The sequence below is a fragment of the Suncus etruscus genome, chromosome 5, assembly GCF_024139225.1.
Source record: "Suncus etruscus isolate mSunEtr1 chromosome 5, mSunEtr1.pri.cur, whole genome shotgun sequence".
NCBI classification, from domain to species: domain Eukaryota; kingdom Metazoa; phylum Chordata; class Mammalia; order Eulipotyphla; family Soricidae; genus Suncus; species Suncus etruscus.
The window spans coordinates 100704640-100726216 of NC_064852.1; the positions used below are offsets into that span (position 1 = coordinate 100704640).

The following is a 21577-nucleotide window of genomic DNA, read 5'->3' on the forward strand; positions in this document are numbered from 1 at the left end:
TGGCAGAAACCAGCAGGAATCAGTGTCTGTATGTCCCGACCCACCTCTGAAGCAGGCAAGATAGCTGGCAGGAACGCAGATGAAATCCAGTCTCAGGCAGCTCTGAAGCAGGCAGGATCACTGGCAGGAACGCTAATGAAATCCAGTCTCTGGCAGCTGGATATTGCGTGGCCAAGATGGCTTCTGCGCCCTTCTGACTCTCGGCAGAAACCAGCAGGAATCAGTGTGTGTACTTCCCGACCCACCTCATGCTTCATGAATAAATTGGCCAATTTCTGTCCATCAGCATCCATACAGTCAGGGCATTCACATTTACCAGAGAGCAATTTATTTATTTTTTATACTTTAAAGATTAGTAAAAATAATTCACCTTCGATAGGGTAAAAATTTGCCAAGTATATTGAATTGCAAAATCATTCTTTCATAATTACTCAAAAATGCTAATAATTGTATCTTTATTCCTTTGAATTGAACCTAATAAGAAGTTTGTACTATATATCAATATATTAAATATATAAATATATATGTATTAATCCTTTATACTTCTACACAATGTGAGTTGAAGCAGTTATCTGTCTTGAAATAGGTCTAAATAGTGAGTGAGATCTCTTACAAGATCCTTTACATCTGAAATTGGCACAAAAATATGATTAAAGAGAAAATATGCATTTATTTTAATACCTTGTTATCAAATACCTGAAGAATAATAAATTCAGAAGAAATATTAATTTGTAACAAAACACAAAAATTTTGTCCATCTAATGGTGCTACCTTGCTGACTCCTTTGCTCCTAGAATAGTTAGAGCTATCTGAGTAATTCATCTCTTCTCTCCCCTTTCCTGGCTACACTTTTGTTTCATATTAACTCTTCAAGTTCCATGTCTTGAAATCAGTTTACTTGGTCAAAGCCTCTATCTTTATAGCTACACCCTTGATAATTACAGTAAATTCAAGACTTTCTTATTTATTCTCCTACTTAAGAAAAATAGACCAAGATCAAAAAGCTCATCTTAAACTTAAAATATCTATATAGAACTTCCAATATTTTTTCCAGTCATTTCTTTTATTTTTTTATTCCCATCACCATTGTCCAAAGTGTCTTCCAGTCATTTCTTTCCTTTCTTCTCCATCGAAATGTCACCACAAGTATTCATTCTTGTGTTCTCTCAGCTCCACACACCCTGCACACATGTCATCAGCAAATCTTTTACACTCTATTTTTATTTACTTTTCTTTTTCTTTTTTTTTTTTGGTTTTTGGGCCACACCCGTTTGACACTCAGGGGTTACTCCTGGCTATGCGCTCAGAAATCGCCCCTGGCTCGTTATTTACTTTTCTTTATTCCATAGTTGCTCTTATTTTTATTTTGACTATGTGATTTCTCACTACTGCCTCATAACTGGTATCTTTGCTTCCACACTTGCTCTCTTTTATTTCATTGTATGCAAAGCAATCACAAAGATATTTTAGAGCAATATTTACTATCTCTTATATGTGTTACTTCTAATCAATCCTAAAAACATAAACTTCTTTTGTGACATGCAACAGCTTACCTGTTTTTGTTTCTTTAAGTTTTCCACTATAGTCCTTTCTGCTCACTACTTTGTAACCAGGTTGACTAACTCACTATTTCTTCCATATGTCAACTGATATAGTTCTTTTCATTTCTGCTTCAAGGACTTTTCTTTTATTTTTTTTAATTTTATATTTTTAATTTTATCTTGGTCTTCTCCCTACCAAGATAACTATCAGTCTTCGAGTTACTGAATTCTATATTTATATACATTTATACATTTATTTATTTACTTTATACTACATTCTATAGTATTTAGGTTTCAGTATACATGTCATTTCCCTTTTTTATAATCGTTTTGGGGTCAGAATTTTAGTGTTCAGGGCTACTCCTAATTCAGTGCCTTGTAGCCACTTCTGGCATTGTGTAGAGAACCATGTAGTGCCAGGGAAGAAATAAAACAAGTTCACTAATTTTTGAGCTATTTCTTTGGTCCCTCAAATATCATATCTTTAGAAAAGCTCAAGTTACTACATTTTATCAATTTTTTTCATTTGTTCATTTATAACTATCTGTAACATAGCCTATATAGCTACTTAGTTTTCTTTTCATACTGCAAATTTCTGTCCCTACTAAATATAGAGAATGATGATAAAACTAAAACCTTTAACATGTTTAGCAACATCTTTACTGTTTGAATCATAGAGGTTATCAATAAATATTTTAAGGATAATATATGAAAATATAATAAATGCCTATTTATTATATAATAACCTGTCTATTGCCTATAACTTGGCCTCAATATATGAATATGTCTGTATTTATAAACTTACCTGCTGTGCCAGTTTCAAAGCTTACACTTTGTTAATGTTATATTCAATTTCCTTCTGAACAGAATATTTTTATTACTTGGAGGGATCCAAAGATGCTCTTCTTTGTGGTTCTAGCACAGACTCAGGGTATGTGATTTCTTGTAATTTCTGCAACTAAAAAGGACATTTATATTCAGTTTGGTAATGCACACTTGTGATTCTGTATTATGCTTCATGATCCTACGTATTATTTCATACATTATTTTACTCATTTTCTCACAATGAGTTCATATTTTTAAAAAATGTACTTTTGAAATATATACTTTCATGTAATGGTTGAATTAGAAAAACTGAAATTCACATAAATCTTAAAGAATATTAAAGTTACTTCCAGGAATTTCCACAGAAAATTGGTAGGGTCATTTAAACCTTTTACTTTTTTGAAAGAAGAATGACGAAGCAACCTTTATTTCTATTCACAATTTTATCTCATCTGTCAGTCAGGTATGATTTAGTGTTGCAGAAGGTAATGACAGTTTGGTCATTCTAAATTCCAGTATCTCATTATTTGGGTAAAGAAATTTTAACACCAGGACCGGAGAGATAGCACAGTGGTGTTTACCTTGTAAGCAGCCGATCCAGGACCTAAGGTGGTTGGTTCGCATCCTGGTATCCCATATGGTCCCTCGTGCCTGTCAGGAGCTATTTCTGAGCAGATAGCTAGGAGTAACCCCTGAGCTCTGCCGGGTGTGGCCCAAAAACCAAAAAAAAAGAATTTTTAACACTCATTTTGTAATTTATGACATATCCATTCTATTGTTGTTGTAAGGCTTTTGTTTTTGCTCCTTGTCTGGGTATTATTAGTAGGATCCATTATACTAAAACTTGTAAGTAAAGATAATAATTATGCTTCCAAAGATATCTTAGAATGCTGTGTTTATAGTGGCATCTATACATGAATCTAAAAATCTACAAAAAGTATGTGAACTTACACAATTGATATATCTTGTCTTTGGAAGAGTATGGAGGCTCCAAAGTAGTGCTCAGAGGCCTGGGGGCCCATTAGTGTTTCCCGTTATTTTGATTGAGGTTCAATACAAGGCAGGGGATGCAGTTATGTGTGTTATTACCCATGCCACCCTTGTGTTGTAAGAGCCTCCAAGCCATGGAGCCTTGCTACAATTGGTGCAAAGGAGCTACCAGTGATACACTAGATGATACTAGAGGGACCATGTGGGGCCAGGCAGGAATTGAATTCTTCCAGACACATGGTTGGTAAGAACACTAAACTATTACTATTTATCCTGGCCCTATTTTGACTATTTTTGTCTTATTCACTTATTCATTCTTATTCATATTCACTCCAAAAACAATATGGAAAGACAATATGGGTATATATATATATATCATTATGGATAAAAATTTTTTTATAAAAGTTTCTCAGTTTTGATGTGATTGTCATGATGTAGTAATAACAGCTCCTATTTATTAAATGCTTTGTGTGTGTATAGGAATGAGGATAGATAGTTGACATAAATGATATTTTTAAAATTCTGCATAATCATTTTCACACTCTGAGGTATATAGTATTACCTTTTCTTTCAGAAACAAGGAACTCTGCCTTCTTGTGCTATTTAAATAATTTGAATGTCACCAACCAGTGAATAGTAGTAATAGAATGTAAACCCAGTTCTTCATGATTCTTTATAATGGGATTCATTTTTGTATTATTTCCTTAAAAATTGAGAATTATAGGGCCCGGAGAGATAGCACAGCAGTGTTTGCCTTGCAAGCAGCCGATCCAGGACCAAAGGTGGTTGGTTCGAATCCCGGTGTCCCATATGGTCCCCCGTGCCTGCCAGGAGCTATTTCTGAGCAGACAACCAGGAGTAACCCCTGAGCACCGCCGGGTGTGGCCCAAAAACCAAAAAAAAAAAAAAATTGAGAATTATAGTTCTAATTTTTTTGAGTATGTTACCACACTAAAGACAATTCTAACGTGATTTTTTTTTTTAAATTCAGTCAGTGTCCAGAAGGATACAAATGTATAAAAGTTGGCAGAAATCCTGATTATGGCTATACGAGCTTTGACACATTTAGCTGGGCCTTCTTAGCCTTATTTCGGCTTATGACTCAAGATTATTGGGAAAATCTTTATCAACAAGTAAGTGCTAACAGCAAGATTCACTGCATGTTTTAATGACATAAAAATTATGATGTATATTTCTTAACAGTCATAAATAAGATGTTTAGTCCAGTTTATAATGGAGAAGATTTTACTGGCTTATTGGTAAAATGAGCCATGATCTGTTTGTAGCACTATTTACAATGACATGTTTTTAACATAATACATATATATATAATTTTTTTTTTGCTTTTTGGGCCACACCTGGTGAGGCTCAGGGGTTACTTCTGGGTATGTGCTCAGAAATTGCTCCAGGCTTGGGGGACCATATGGGACCATACAGGGATCAAACAACTGTCTGTCCGAGGTTAGCACATAGAAGGAAACTGCCCTTCTGCTTGCCCCACTACTCTGGCCCACCCCATAATAATAATGTCTATTATTAATAAAAATAAATTATTTTACTATCGATAAAAATAATAAATAAAAAGAAATTATTTTTATTATTAGTTTTATTATTAGTTCTAGACTTACCTTTCTCTAGAACTCTTTCAGCTTTCAAATATAACAGTCCTTTAGTTACTCCACACATAATTGAAAAGGTAAAATAACATTCTCCTACACTTGTTTCCTACTTGTGCTTGTTGAAATGCCCTGACATAAATGCCCTCTATTTCCTGTGTTTTGAATATTTTAGCTTTTTGAGCTTCAGTATATTTGTTATAAATTTAATTGTATTATTCCAAGTATATATGGTGAAGCCCAAACTCCCTGTACCTTAGAATTACTATATTTTGAGTCAGGGCCTTTAAAGAGGAAACCATGAAACAAATAAGGCCTTAAGGGTAGACACTTATACAGTCTGGCTAGTGCTCTGGTAAGAAGAAGTTAAGGCATGACAAGAGAGAAACCAAAAATGAATACATCAGAAAAGGACTGTATTAGTATTTAGAGAGAAGGTGATTTCATATAAGCCATGGACAGAGTAATCAAAAGAAAACAAGTATGCTTAGATCTTGGGTTCTATCCTCTGTAATGATCAAGTTGATTTCTGCTGTTTAAACCATCCTGCCTTCATATTTTATTATAACAGTCCTAGGAAATTCATGCAAAAATTTTAAAAACCACCAAATTTACTTCACATAATTTTTCTCTATTCTCCACAATTTTCATATTTTTAAATATTCTTTAGCTTGTGATATCTACTACTTATACTGCAATTGTTAACTCATATGGCCATCTATTATTTCTAGAATGTAAAGCTCTTGAACCTTTGGTATCTGTCTTTTCACCTATGATTTCTTAGCTACAACCATAGTAGGAAAAAGATCAAAAGTGATTATTTTGTATAATGACATCACTTTTCTCAAATTGAAAATTTTCTTTTGGATAAGTTATGTTTGATATTTAAGAATATGGAAATGAATTCAGAAAGTAGATAAAACATATTCACCAGAAAAATAACAAAAGATGGGGCTGGAGAAATAACATGGAGGTAAGGCATTTGCCTTACATGCAGAAGGATGGTGGTTCGAATCCCGGCATCCCATATGGTCCCCTGAGCCTGCCAGGAGTGATTTCTGAGCATAGAGCCAGGAGTGACCCATGAGCACTGCCGGATGTAACCCAAAAATAAAAACAAACAAAAATATATTTAATAAATGAAAAGAGATGGCCACTTAACTCAAAATTAAAGAAATGCAAGTCCAAACTGCAGTGATAAATGATTTCCACCTGTCTGAAGAGTAAAGCTAAAATGTTAGCTTAAATAGAGACACTATCTGACTGAGATCTGTGAAGCCAAAATTACTCATAAGTTTTAGAAACCCAGTATAAACAAGAATGAATTTAAAAATTAAGAGTATATCCATTGTCTTACCATTTTATTATTACATTTAAACCTAATAAAATAAACCATAATAACAATTGACAAAGGAGAGAATTGAGTAAGCAACAAAGATAGGAGAGACTTATTTTCATCTAATATCAATTTGGACCATATATGACACTGAAAGGTGTTAATGATGTTCATTTAAAACACATAACATAAACAGCTCATTTTTATAGTAAGGTTGTCTACCTAGCATTAATATAATTCATTATCATGAGTATTGTTAAGTAAAAAAGAAGATAGCATGTCATCAGTATAATGCTCTACATATTACAAGACCAAAGAAATTATGTGCTAGTAAAGTTAGAAAAATGAGTAAAGCAGCTATATTTTAAGTGATTTCAGACTGTGGGAGAAAATCAATTATTATAATTAATAATAATCTAGAATCATACTAATTTAGCACATTTTAATAGATTGCTATATCCTTTGTACTGAAAGTAATTTACAACACAAACTGCACTATTAAAATAGTTATTTTCATTTTCACTAGACACTACGTGCTGCTGGGAAAACCTACATGATCTTCTTTGTGGTGGTGATTTTCCTGGGCTCCTTTTATCTGATAAACCTGATCCTTGCTGTAGTTGCCATGGCCTATGAAGAACAGAACCAAGCAAACTTGGAAGAAGCTAGGCAGAAAGAGTTAGAATTTCAACAAATGTTAGATCGACTTAAGAAAGAACAAGAAGAAGCTGAGGTAATATTATTTGATTTAAAATTCTTGGTAGAAGTTTAAATGAAATGGGACCATATATATCTGTGTTCAACATTGTCCAAGGAATCTTTCCCTAATTAGTGCTTTTATATAAAGCAATTATTCATTGTGATGTGATTGAAATAACTATTTCTGAGAGAATTATATGTGACTTCAACTCCTTAGCACATCCCATAATGAGCTAATTTAAGCATCAAAAATGTTCTAAGACCATTCCTCCTAAACCTGTTACCCACAACACATGAGTATACTTGGCATCATGCAAAGTCTCTAATTCACATGTTACATTTTCCCAAAGAATTGTGTGTACAGTTATATATATATATGTATATATATATATATGTATGTGTGTGTGTGTGTACTATGTATTTGTTTTTATTGGGGCTACTCCTTGCTGTGGGTATGGACCTGATGATGTATGCTCATGGTACACCATGTCCATGCAGTGCTGGTCTAGGGAAAAGAGGTCATGCAGGATCAAACTCAGAACCTCACACATGCTATGTATGTGCTGTTTTATCACTCATGCTCTCTTCCAAGTCATATGGTAAATTACTTTGATATTAAAGTTAACAAGTACTTCATGAAGTAAAGAACTAATTTATATTCTTTTCATAAAATGTTGAAAAGATTTTTTTTTATAGAATCAATGCTAACAAAAAGACACTTACACTTGCCAATTCCTGTCAATTCTTCCTTATTTTTCTTCTATGGTATTTACATGGAAATAAAAGATTTGTATTCAGAGAACCAAAATTTTAGATATCCCTTTGAGTATCAACACTTAGTAACAAAGGACTAAAGACAATCTAGTGAGAACTGATTCACACAACTGAGTGATGGGGAGGTGAGGGCTGAAAGACAGTGGTTTTGAGATCCCTGGGAAGTGAGTACAGTAGTGATGATGGGTGTGGTGTTAGAATTATCTGCATGAGGAATCAGCATTAAAGATCACATAATCAATAACAAAGAAATTAATAACTTGTTAGATGGTTTTGCTCAGGTTGGCCCTCTTCAAGGGATTTAATCTATATAAGATTAAATATGATTTATATAATTTAATATATTACATATATAGTTACATATAATCATATAAACAAATTCTATATAATTTAATTATATAAGATTAAAGACTTTGATGCAGAAATATGTTTTGGTATATTATTTTGTGGTGTGACAAAACTGTTTCTGAACTGAAAACTGAACTGTTTCTCTGACCCTCAGTACAATATTTTAATAATAATAACTATCAGAAAGCACAGGGAAATAACAGGGGAAGCTGTTACTATAGTAATATATTATGTAATAGGACACAAAACAGTATAAAAAAGCAGCAATATTTAAATTCTACATAAAGATTAGAATGAATATTGACATAATTTTGAATGTCAGATTGAGTGATCTTTTATTCACACTGGTTCTTATTACCACATTTTTACAGGGAATGTTTTATTTTAATTATAAAATTTATTTTTATAAAATCAGAGCACTAATGTAACTCAAGGTTTGGTAGGTATCCCTTGTGTATAATTTTTATATTATTTTGTAGTAATTTTAATGTCAGAAATCTTAGTTTTTATTAAAGTACATGATTTTGTTGGAAATGTTGAGTTAATTGCACAAACAAAACATATTAATTACTTAACTAACTAAATCCTTGTTATAATTTTATGTCCCATACTTAGTAAAACTTTGTAGTATACTTAAAATATTACTTTATTATAAATGTTATAGTTTATAATGGTTCCATTTATAAGTACAATAGATTTTATTAGAATGCTTAAGAAGCAGTAAACATGTGCTGCTCATTGATACATAAAGATGTCTTGTCATTGAACAAAGAAATGCCATTTCTTTCACATACATGCTACATAATCATATGTAAGTGTAATTAAATTCATGGTACAGAGCTGGTCCCAAATAAATTACTCTATTGTGATCTCTTGATCAAATAGGCAATAGCAATGGCAGCTGCTGAATATACAAGTATTAGCAGAAGTAGAATTATGGGTCTTTCTGAGAGTTCTTCAGAAACATCCAAGCTGAGCTCTAAAAGTGCTAAAGAAAGGAGAAACAGAAGAAAGAAAAAGAATCAAAAGAAGCTTTCTAGTGGAGAAGAAAAGAGGGATGATGAAAAATTGTCTAAATCAGAATCAGAGGAGAGTATCCAAAGGAAGAGCATTCACCTCGGTGTTGAAGGGCATAAAAGAGCACGTGAAAAGAGACTCTCTACCCCTAATCAGGTACCATGGAAATGCGAAAGTCACTAATGTGTATCTCTGGAACTAGGATTAGAACAAAATGCTTTATTATAAGGGAAGGAGACCTCATCAGATTAGTGTTGATGTAATTGTTATGATTTTAGGTTTAAAAAAAACCAACTATGGATTACTGAGTATAGATGGAGAGGACACAAATGTAGTTAGTTTTGCACTAACTATAAAGTTTGACAAACTTTTTTGGGGGAGAGAACTGGGAATCAAACTCAGAGCCATAAATGGAAAGGTATAAAGAAGCACTGAACAATATGACCCAGTCCTCTAGTCCTACCATTAAGAATCTCATAGTGGGTCCAGAGCGTTAACTCAGTGGTATTCGCCTTGCATTTGCCTTGCATGCTGCAGACCCAGGATGGACCCAGGTTTAATCCCCAGCATACCATGTGGTCCCCCAAGCCAACCAGGAATGATTTCTAAGCGCAGAGCCAGGAGTTACCCCTAAGGCCACTGTGTATGGCCCAAAAACCAAAATAAAATAAGGAATCTTATAGCTTTGGAATTATTTCATCACTAGTAAGCAATATTTTCATGAGAACACCTGTAGAAATTTATGACATTTATGATATGACTATTTTTTATATTTTCAATTTCAGCTGTATTTTCTAATGTTTTGTTGTTTGAGAACTAATCTCTATTCTTTGCCATTGTAGATATGGCCTACACATTTTACTTTCGTTCTCATTAATGTCTTCATTTAACATTTCTAGCTTTGGGCTGAAATAATAGTTCAGTAGTTAGGGCATTTGCCTTGCATATGGCCAACCCGGGATCATTCCCTGGTACCTAACATGGTTCCCTGAGTCATGCCAGGAATGATTACTAAGCCTAGAAGCAATAGTAAGCCCTGATCACTGCCTGATCTGGCCCCATAACAAAAACAAAATAAAATTCCTGGCTTCTGCTGGAGACCCTGTTAGAAACGCACAAAAACAAATGTTTCTTCCTTCTAAGATTTCATAATTTATTAGAGGATATAGAACTTGATTACATGTGAGAGCAGCTATTTTTAAGGCAAAAGTCTTGTCATAATCATTTTCCATTTTTCACAATGCCTGCCACTTTGTCTTTTCCATGATAAATATTTTATTTATTGAATTAGATACTCCCACAGATTATTCATTGATTTGTGGACATAATTTTTTCAGAACAGAAGCCATAGAAAAGTAAACTTTTATCTTCTTTGATATTGGGACAACTTTGCTTGCAAATATTATTGCTTTATGATACTGTGAACTCATTGCCATTATAGGGCAATTCTTTTTTTTTTTGTTTTGTTTTGTTTTTTGTTTTGGGGTCACACCTGGCAGCGCTCAGGGGTTACTCCTGGCTCTACGCTCAGAAATTGTCCCTGGCAGGCAGAGGGGACCATATGGGATGCTGGGATTCGAACCACAGTCCTTCTGCATGAAAGGCAAATGCCTTACCTCCATGCTATCTCTCCGGCCCAGAGGGTAATTGTTAAACTGAGTTATCACTATATAAATTGGAGTTCTAAGTGTTGGAATGCACCAAAAACATTCCTTGAGGTTTTGGGCCTCAATGTTACTTTTTTGTATAAGTTTCTATTAAAGCAGTAGAGCTACTTGTCCTCAGGTCACTGGTTCCAAGAGTGTGTGAATGCACTTCTATTTTTAGGTGCTTCTACATAATTATGTCACTTTTTTTTTTTTTTTTTTCTGCAGTCACCACTCAGCATTCGTGGCTCCTTGTTTTCTGCAAGGCGCAGCAGCAGAACAAGCCTTTTCAGTTTCAAGGGTCGGGGAAAAGACATTGGATCTGAGACTGAGTTTGCGGATGATGAGCACAGCATTTTTGGAGACATTGAAAGCAGAAGGGGCTCATTGTTTGTACCCCACAGACCCCGGGAGCGGCGTAGCAGTAACATCAGCCAAGCCAGTAGGTCCCCCCCAATGCTGTCGGTGAACGGGAAGATGCACAGTGTCGTGGACTGCAATGGTGTGGTCTCCCTGGTTGATGGACCGTCAGCCCTCATGCTCCCCAATGGACAGCTTCTGCCAGAGGTGATAATAGATAAGGCAACTTCTGATGACAGCGTAAGGATGTTTTTAATAGCTCAGGCATGGCTGACCCTCATTTTGCATCAGTCAATATCTTCCGGAGAGTCCTTGCCTCTGGTCCCATGAATGGCTCTGCATTTTGCAATTGTCTTTTTCTAGAAACACACCTTTGTTTCATTCATTACTATGGTCCTCTTATCTTAGGGCTAGGCATCTAATAAAAGACAATAAAAGACAATCTATTGCTATAATAAAAATTATAAAAGATTACTTAAGAAAATATTTTATAGAAGATATATATCAGTAAACTGAGGATGACTCACTGAGTACCTCTGGGGATGGCCCTGGTGATCCTGACCTCATTTGCTTTGAACCCTAAATCTTAAGGCCCACACTGTCTGACAGCCACAAAAAGTGATAGTGTGAGTCCTATTTTTTTTTTTTTTTTTTTTTTTTTTTTTTTTTGGGTCACACCCGGCAGTGCTCAGGGGTTACTCCTGGCTCTATGCTCAGAAATCGCTCCTGGCAGGCACGGGGGACCATATGAGACGCCGGGATTTGAACCACGGACCTTCTGCATGAAAGGCAAACACCTTACCTCCATGCTATCTCTCCGGCCCCGTGAGCCCTATTTTTAAAAAATGTGAGATATGTTAATACAGTGAAGATATTATTTAGCAGGTTGAGAGGTTATTATGACCCATTTCTTTGGTTTGGAAATTTGGTTTAGTTACTGCCTCCTTCTATCTTTCCCATGTTAAAACTTACTATATATCCTCTTAGAAGGGATCTTATTTGCATTATTAATAACAATAACAAACCATTTACAATAACCCTATGAAGAAATATATCACTATGCTTTCTTTTCCATGGAGAATTATTAAAGCACATAGAAAGAACAGTTTGCTCATGAGCACTTCACACTAGTCCTGGAATTTGAACTGCATCCTTTTTATTTTCTTTCTTCAGGATTAAACCACCATATGTTGCTCTCTCCAATGTTTTATAGATATCATAACAAAGAAATATAAAGAACAAAAAGATATGATACCCCCAAACTAAGGCAACTTTTTATTTAAAAAGAAAATTTTAGATCTAGAGTCTGAAAAAAAAAGTTACAATGTATATGTCAATACAATAAATAAAAGGATAAAAAGAATTGGAGTGCAAATATAGTAAAGGGATTATAACACTTGCCTTGCATGTAGCTGACCCCTGCTCAGTTCCTAGAGCCATGGTTGGTTCTCTGTGTGCTTTCAGAAGTGACCTCTGAGCACAAAAGCAGAGTATGCCACGAATTCTACTTAAACACCTCCAGGATTTTCTTACACCACAACCAAAATAAAAGGAAGAGAAGAATGATCCAAGACAAATATTCTCAAACAATTTTAAGATTTTAGATGCCTGGGGCCAGCAAGGTGGCGCCAGAGGTAAGGTGTCTGCCTTGCAATTGCTAGCCAAGGAAGGACCATGGTTCGATCCCCTGGCATCCCATACGGTCCCCCCAAGCCAGGGGCAATTTCTGAGCGCGTTTCCAGGAGTAACCCCTGAGCATCAAACGGGTGTGGCCCGAAAAAGCAAACAAACAAACAAAAAAAAAAGATTTTAGATGACTGAGAGAGATTAGAAGGATTTTGTTAGTCTTGGGAGTAAGATTTTTCTGGCCTCCAGAGTTCCAAGTTTCTTCTTTAGAACCCTTATGTGAATCTCCATTACTAAATATCAACAAAGGCTTTGACAAAGCTCACAAATTTCAAACTAATGCTGTTCATGCATGGATTCATACCTTTACAGTTCTTTGAATGTAAATAATGTTCCCTCAAACCTATGGTCGCACACATATCTAATAGTGAATGAATGCATGTGCTTTTACGTACCTTGTGACTTCTGTGCTTGCATGAGATAGCTTCAGCCCTTTTGTCAAAGATGTTTTTCACACAAAGCAAGCATGTTCAGTTTATATGGGATCAGATCTTTAATATATTTCTTTCCAATTAAATGTGTTATCTCTACAATATCATGTAATTTATATCAAATTTAGAAGTAATTTTACATAAAATATTTTATTTAACATGTTTATACAGAAAACCATTAACACTATATTGTTCATTGTAAATTTTAAAACCTTAAATCTAGAGAAATTGAATTGAAGCACAGTAAAAATAATATTGTGTCATAGTTTGTAGTTCAGATGAAAAAGTGCATAGCAAGGTAACAGGACACTAGCAATATGGAGAATTTGTTTACTCATCAAATTCTCATTTGTCTTAGATAAAAAGCTCTGCTTAAAGAAAATCAGGAAATTAGAGATTATATCAGATAAAACATATAAATGATTTCAAGATGTGCCTGTGTATATAACTGCACATATACATACATGCATATATGTTTATGTACAAGCACATATTTATGCCTATATCTATTTTATTACATTCATCTTTAGAACTGTATCTAAACCACTACACAACTTAAAGCTCTTGAATGATGTTTGTTTGAAAAATTGTGCATATATGTATGCTGCATATAAGCAGTATGTCAGTTGATAGATGAAGAATGTAAAATTATATAGTTGTTTGTATGTTTTAATATTAACACTAGTTGATATATGTGTGTGAGCATGTATGCATTGTTGGCCTTCACTAAACTAGCACAGTGTTTGCTCAGATGAAGAAAAAGTCATTTTAACCTTTATACTTAAGTATTTTATTAAGATAGCTCATTCTCCTGTCTGGCAGGAGACACTTTTTTAGATGAATCTTACATTCTCCATTTAGTGCAGTTTTCTTTAGTCTTAATTATTCTTTTCCAACTCAGCCATTTAATCATTAGACACTCAAAAAAGTTATGTCTTCCTTGTCAGTAAGTAATGATTATTATTGTCACCTCCTTTAATGCTGTTACCTCAACAAATTATTAAGGAAATTGATTAGAGAGTAATGAGTTTTATACCCTTCTGTACCCACACATACAATCACAAGCAAATTGTATATGTGGAAAGAGAAATGATGAGAGTAATTCTAGCAATAAAATTACATCACTTTATTTTTTATTTTATAATAAAACATAAGACAATTATTATTATCACCATTATAAAACTTAGGCTAAGCAAGGTTAAGGAATTCACTTATTAAAGAGCCAGTCAGCAATAAACTTACTTATGATTTAAGTTTAACAAAAAGTTTTATACTTTTAATTACACACAGCTATAGTATGCCTATATACGTACTTTAACTATACCCTTAAATTTTGTTATAATGAATTTTTTTATTTTAGGGCACAACAAATCAGATACATAAAAAAAGACGTTCTAGTTCTTTCCTTTTTTCTGAGGATATGTTGAATGATCCTCATCTCAGACAAAGAGCAATGAGTAGAGCAAGCATATTAACAAACACTGTAGAAGGTAAGTATTAATATTCTTTATCCTTTGTATTTAAAAAATAAGGTTTGGGGGCTGGAGTGTCTGCCTTACCTGCATTAGCCTAGGACGGACCATGATTCGATCCCCCGATGGTTCCCCAAGCCAGGAGCTATTTCTGAGTGCATAGCCAGCCCAGGAGTAACCTGTGAGTGTCACTGGGTGTGGCCCAAAAAACAAAAAAAAAAAAAAAAAAAAAGAAAAAAAGGTTTTTGGTCAGCCTGAAATTACTTTATGAAGAATATAAAATGATTGTTGACCATGGTAAAGACAACCAATGAATACCAATGAATAAACTCTTTATATATTTATATGCTTAAATTATATACAAATAAAGTATTCAACAATAGAAACAGGCATTAATAAAAATAAAAAGAAACAGGTTTTAGTATCTTACTGTTGTCTTCATCTGAATTTCCTAAAAATAATAGGAAATAATATAATATAATAATATTTTTCTAATAAATGAAAATAAGTGCATTTCATACAGCTGTTTGCTATCATATATATTCTTTGTGGAACTTTCTATTCATCTTCTCTCTCCAATTTTTATGAGGTTATTGGTCAGTTTGTTGTTGACCCTTGTAAGTGTATTATATAGTTTTGATTTTGCTGTTTTCTGATATATTGTGTGCAAAAAAACAAGTTTCTTTTGACATGCAAAAATAGCTTTTAAATTTGATATAATCCCATTTTTTATTTTTGGTATTTTATCTTTGTTGGTGTGATAATATTATGAGATCTATATCACTGATCTATATCCTGAAGAGTTTTGCCTCTGCTTTTGTTAATTTATTTTATAGATTATCTTCAGATCTTAAGGCCTTGACTTTTATGTATGACATACAAATTTCATTTCTAGACATCTCCCCAAACACAAAACTTTAATTCAAAAAAATGTGTACACATCTACATTCATCACAGTACTTATTACAATAGAATGATACGGAAATAACCCAAATATCCAAGGACAGATGAATGGATAAAAACGTTATGGTATGGATGTAGAATAGTATATTATACAAACAGGAAGAGACGGCATCTTGCAGTTCACTGAAACTTTGATGTATCTGGAAATGATCATGTTAATGAAATAAGTCAGAGGGAGAAGGAAAAATATCATCTGTGGTGTTATAGAGAGAAAGAGAGAGAGAACACAAAGGAATAGACAGTATTGACAAAACATCAACCCTAAATTATAAAGCTATAAGCAAAGAAGGAAGTGCAAAGGACAGGGGTTTGGAGGATGAAGGGAATGACTAGAAAAGGCAGATGGACATTGGCGGAGGATCTTGATCACTTTGGGGGTTGGTGAAGTGAGGTCAGTGTAAGCATCAAAACCATAAACTGGGGTCAAAGAGATGGCAAAGCGGTAGAGCGTTTGCCTTGCATACATCTGACCCAGGATGGATGGTGGTTTGAATCTCAGCATCCCATATAGTCTCCCGAGCCTGCCAGGAGTGACTTCCTTCTTTTCTTTTCTTTTCTTTTCTTTTCTTTTTTCTTTTCTTTTCTTTTCTTTTCTTTTCTTTTCTTTTCTTTTCTTTTCTTTTCTTTTTCTTTTCTTTTCTTTCTTTCTTTCTTTCTTTTCTTCTTTCTTCTTTCTTTCTTTCTTTCTTTCTCTTCTCTTCTTCTTTTCTTCTCTCTCTTTTCTTTCTTTCTTTTTCTTTCTTTCTTTCTTTCTTCTTTCTTTCTTTCTTTCTTTCTTTCTTTTCTTTCTTCTCTCTTCTCTCTCTTCTTTTCTTTTCTTCTTTCTTTCTTTTCTTTTTCTTTCTTTCTTTCTTTTCTCTCTTTCTTTCTTTCTTTCTTCTTTCTTTCTTTCTTTCTTCTTTTTCTTTCTTTCTTTTTCTTTCTCTTTCTTTCTTTCTTCTTTCTTTCTTTCTTTCTTTCCTGCCTTCGTTGCTTCCTTCGTTCGTGGCGTCCTTCCGGCTTTCTTTCTTTCTTTTTTTTTTTTTTTTTTTTGGTTTTTGGGTCACACCTGGCAGTGTTCGGGGCTCCTGGCTCTAGCTCCTGGCAGGCTCAGGAACCATATGGGATGCCAGGATTCGAACCATTGACCTTCTGCATGTAAGGCAAACTACGTCCATGCTATCGCTCGGGCCAGGAACGATTTCTGAATGCAGAGACAGGAGTAATTCCTGAGCACCGCCGGGTGTGACCCCAAAACACAACAAACAAATAAACAAAAAACCCATAAACTTTAACACCACTTTAAACAGGATGACAACTTATTTAGTAATAAGGTTTAGTAATGCATTTACTACATTAAATTTCGCAATAGAAAACATACTGGGTGATAGGATTTTTCAAAGAGAAGTGCTTAGTGGCCACTAATAAAAAAAAAAAGCTAGGTTAACCTATAGCTATGTGCTTTTCTCATTCTGTCATAAAAGAAACTTTAATTCATCTAATTTTATTTTCTCTGTAATACACATAATAAAATGATGCATACTTCCAGTTAGCTTCCGGTGTGAGCCATTCTGTGAGCACTGATGTAAAAGAACAAAAATATAGTATTTGATGTTATATCTGTTAAGATTATGATGACAAGTAATTAGAGAGAGTAATTTATGGAATCTAATGTGAGTAATGATTTGGCTTCAAGATACGCTGAAGAGAGTCAAAGGTGGCAACTTAAATGTGCCGGTGCTCAATCTCACTACCCACACAATAACCCAGTTTCACCACCATACACACACCCATGATAGGAAAACACTTTTCACCTGATCCTAAATGCCAAGTAAATGGGCTAATGATTAAAAAAAAAAAAAGCTATTAATTAGTGGTAGGGTTTGGCGTTCCCTCCACTTTTTTTTTTTTTATAGACACAGTAAGCGTTGGGGGAGAATGGGAATTCCCGTAGCCTACGAGATTCAGGACTTCTCCATCCTTGAGGCATACCATCATGGGATCAACCCCTGGCTCCATAGGTGTTCATTACCTCATCCCAAGGGCTTTGTATGTGGTGCCAGGAAACTTTCCTCTCAATTGTGGGTGAGACAATGAGGCCATTGTATACAGCGGTCTTGGCATTTGTACAGGTCCTAGGACAGGGTCTAGGTTAGAGTCTTTACGGTTCTAAAGGTTCTGTTCCACCATTGTTGTGTACAGTCTTCTATATTAGATGCTCCCTGTTTTCATTCAGTCCCCAAGCCGAAGTATGGGATATTATGGATCTAAAGGTTCTGCTCAGTCTCTGTTGTCCAAGTTGGGCCTCTGCAATAAGAAGTCCTTTTTTTTTTTTTTTTTTTAATAAGAGTTCTGGTCTATAGCCTAGGGCAGAGTTTTCCTTCTGTGCCAGAGCTCTGCTATAAATCTCCCAATGGAATTGGTTCCTGGAGTTGTTGCCCAGAGCTGTATCAGTTCTACATCTGGGGTCTGGGGTTTGGAGTTGAACTGTCCAATCTCCTGGAGACTGGGTTGTATCCACTGCAGCACCCCTTCTTTTTCTTGTTTTGTTTTGATTTGTTAGTTTATTCTCCATTATTTTCCTTCTTTCCTCCACTTTTCTCTTCCCTTTTCACTCCTGTGGTTATTATTTGGTGATTTTTTTTTTCTTTTCTCATTAGCTGGGTAAATTCTTTTTTTCTTCTTTTTCTCTTTCTTTTTTTGGTAGTTGCGGCCAATTTTTTTCTCTCTTTCTTTTTTTTTATTTCTTTCTTTCTTTTTTCTTCTTATCCTTTTTATCGCAAACGACAACAGAATAGACAATTTACAAAAAGCTATAATGTGGAGACCAGTTGCATTAATATTCTGGGGGAAAAAGGGAGGGAGATATGAGATGCATGCTGGAAATGGGGGTGGAGGGAGGACAGCACTGGGGTGGGAGTGCCCCTAATTCATTGTCACTATGTACCATAAATAATGCTGTGAAAAATATAAAAAAAAACTATTAATTAAATCACTCCATAAATTATTTCTGTCCTGTTGGTTCTAGATTTGTTTACATCTGCAAACAAACAAAAAATAGGACTTTTTTTAGCATGCAATTATGACACTGAGAAAAGCAGATATTTATCTATTGAAAATGAAACTTAATATTATGATAAGTTGGCTTGAGGGCTAGAAACAAGGTACCAGTTTGGGTAGGTCATTTGGTCATTTGCCTTTCACGTGGCTAAATTGGGTTTAATCCCTAGTATCTTAAATTGTTCCTTGAGTACTGTCAAGTATGATTCCTGAATGCAAAGCCAGGAGTAACCCCTGATCATGGCCTGTGTTACCCCAAAGCAAAACCAAACCAAACCAAAAAAAAAAAAAAAGAAACAAAGAAAAGAAAAAGTTGGTTTCATTGCTTAATATCACAGGTGCTGTATGTTTTGTTGAGTGAGGCCCATATCAGCTTTCAGTCCTTGGTTTCACTGTCTTTGTCTAATTTAAGATTGAGTACATGAACATGTAAAAAAAATAATTATATGTAGTATTCTGTAAGTTTACAAAAATAGTTTTTTGTATTGTTTGTATTTGTATTGTTTTTCTGTTTGTTGTTTTTTGGGGTTTTTTTGGGGGACCACACCTGTTTGATGATCAGGGGTTACTCCTGCTAAGAGCTCAGAAATTGCCCCTGCCTTGGGGGGACCATATGGGACGCCGGAGGATCGAACCATGGTCCTTCCTTGGCTAGTGCTTGCAAGGCAGACACCTCTAGCACCACCTAGCCAGCCCCAAGCAGTTTGTTTTAACATTCAAGTTTACTGCGATTAGAATTGTGAACAGATAGTGTGATATGTTTATATGTTTTGGTTTTTTCTCCCAGAACTTGAAGAGTCCAGACAAAAATGCCCCCCTTGGTGGTACAGATTTGCACACACATTTCTGATCTGGAATTGCTCTCCCCGTTGGATAAAATTCAAAAAGCTTGTCCATTTTATTGTAATGGATCCTTTTGTAGATCTTGCTATTACCATTTGTATAGTCTTAAACACATTGTTTATGGCTATGGAACATCACCCAATGACTGAAGAATTCAAACATGTGCTCGCTGTGGGAAATTTGGTAAGTAATTTTTTATTTTTTGCATGTTATATACCCATAGCTTTTCTGGTAGCAAGATTGTTATTTTCTTTTTTTCCTTTCTTCTTTCCTTCCTCCTTTTCTTCCTTCCTTCCTCCCTTTTTCATCCCTCCCTTCTTGGGAATTGATGGTGCTGTTTCTGATTTGTTTTCTACAGCTTGTTCAGAATATACTGTGAAAATTTGATACTTTATTTCACATTTTATTATTTCTTTGTAACTATCTTGTAAGAAGATCCTCCAAACAGTTTCAAAATAACTCTAAATGCCTTGTCTTGACAAAGCAAATGAAGTTTAGAATTGACTCCCAATTAAACTTCTTACTAGTTATATTTTTTAAATAAATCTATGTATCTTTTTTTTTTTTTTTTTAGTTTTTTTGGGTCACACCCGGCAGCGCTCAGGGGTTCCTCCTGGCTGTCTGCTCAGAAATAGCCCCTGGCAGGCACGGGGGACCATATGGGACACCGGGATTCGAACCAACCACCTTTGGTCCTGGATTGGCTGCTTGCAAGGCAAACACCGCTGCGCTATCTCTCCGGGCCCTAAATCTATGTATCTTTTATGGTCTTATTGTTAAAAACGATAACATTTCACTTCTAAAACAAGTATAATATATTATCACTGCATTTATCATTTACTGTTGAGAGAAATAAGCACCATAATTTTAAGTGTTAACCTAGCAGAAATTCAAATTATTAAACTTTTATTATAATCATGTTGTTAATGATTAAGCAGAAAAATAATAGAAATATAATATTTAAAGACAAAATTTATTGAGTTGGACACAGAAGATATATGGGAAGATGAGAAGTGAAGTTTAGATTTCAGAAAAATGTAGTTTTAGGAAATTTGATACTAGAGTGGGATTTTTGTTTTCTCGTGAATTTCACTTTCTTTTTTATTTTTTTAATTTGTTGAAGTAACAATGGATAATCCATTGAGAATAACATTTATATGAGGGGGTCCAATATTACAAGATAGGTTACTCAACTAAAATGCTTAAAATGCAGTATTCATCACATTTTATTGCATATTGTATATTCATCACATTCTAGATTATTTAATACTTTGTAATAAACAAAATGCTATCATGAAAGTATGTATTAGAGAAGACAGATTCTCTCGTTTTTAATCACACATAATTCCAATTTATAATTACATAAATCATGAAGAATTCTTAACAACTTAGTGATGATTTCACTTTTCTATGGGCCAAAACATGTTAATTTCTGAAGTCAACAGTTTGTTTCTGGGTTGGCTTTCTATTCCAAATTGCATTAAAACATTTCCTAACTGGGAATCCAATTGGGGTAGTGTATATTACACCACATAGACCCTGAGTTAAGTGTGCATTTCCCCTTTGGTAAAAGAATGAATATTGTCATTTAAACATCTCTCTCTAAAATCTCAATATATTAATATCACTCTTTTCCAAACTAATATAGATAGGAAATTTTACATTGAAATAGTACATATTTGTTCCAAGTAAGTCCTTTGTAAAAATGATGAAATGCTTATTAACAGTAAGAAGAGACAAAAAGAAATGCCACCAAAATGAATATGAAGCAATATGAATGTTGATAAATTAAAGACTAGAGGGATAGTACAGTGGACAGCATCTTTGCCTGACATATAGCAGTTTGATCTCCAGCATTCCATATTGTCTCTTGGGCATACCAGTAGCATGTTCTGAGCAAAGAGCCAGGAGTAACCCCTGAGCATGACTAGGTATGAAACAAAAGCAAAAGCAAAACAACAAAAACAGACAAAAGAATATTAACAGATTAT

General features: G+C 34.4%; 1 protein-coding gene across 1 annotated transcript in view; it reads left to right on the top strand.

Moving 5' to 3' along the window:
- The window catches only part of SCN9A (sodium voltage-gated channel alpha subunit 9), a 183234-nt gene that overhangs the window by 82974 nt on the left and 78683 nt on the right, over positions 1-21577 (top strand). The window contains exons 8-14 of the mRNA XM_049773376.1: positions 2409-2472; positions 4348-4489; positions 6835-7041; positions 9015-9302; positions 11021-11392; positions 14630-14759; positions 19531-19769. Of these exons, the coding sequence (XP_049629333.1) occupies positions 2409-2472; positions 4348-4489; positions 6835-7041; positions 9015-9302; positions 11021-11392; positions 14630-14759; positions 19531-19769 (1442 nt within the window). The remainder of the gene's footprint in view (positions 1-2408; positions 2473-4347; positions 4490-6834; positions 7042-9014; positions 9303-11020; positions 11393-14629; positions 14760-19530; positions 19770-21577) is intronic.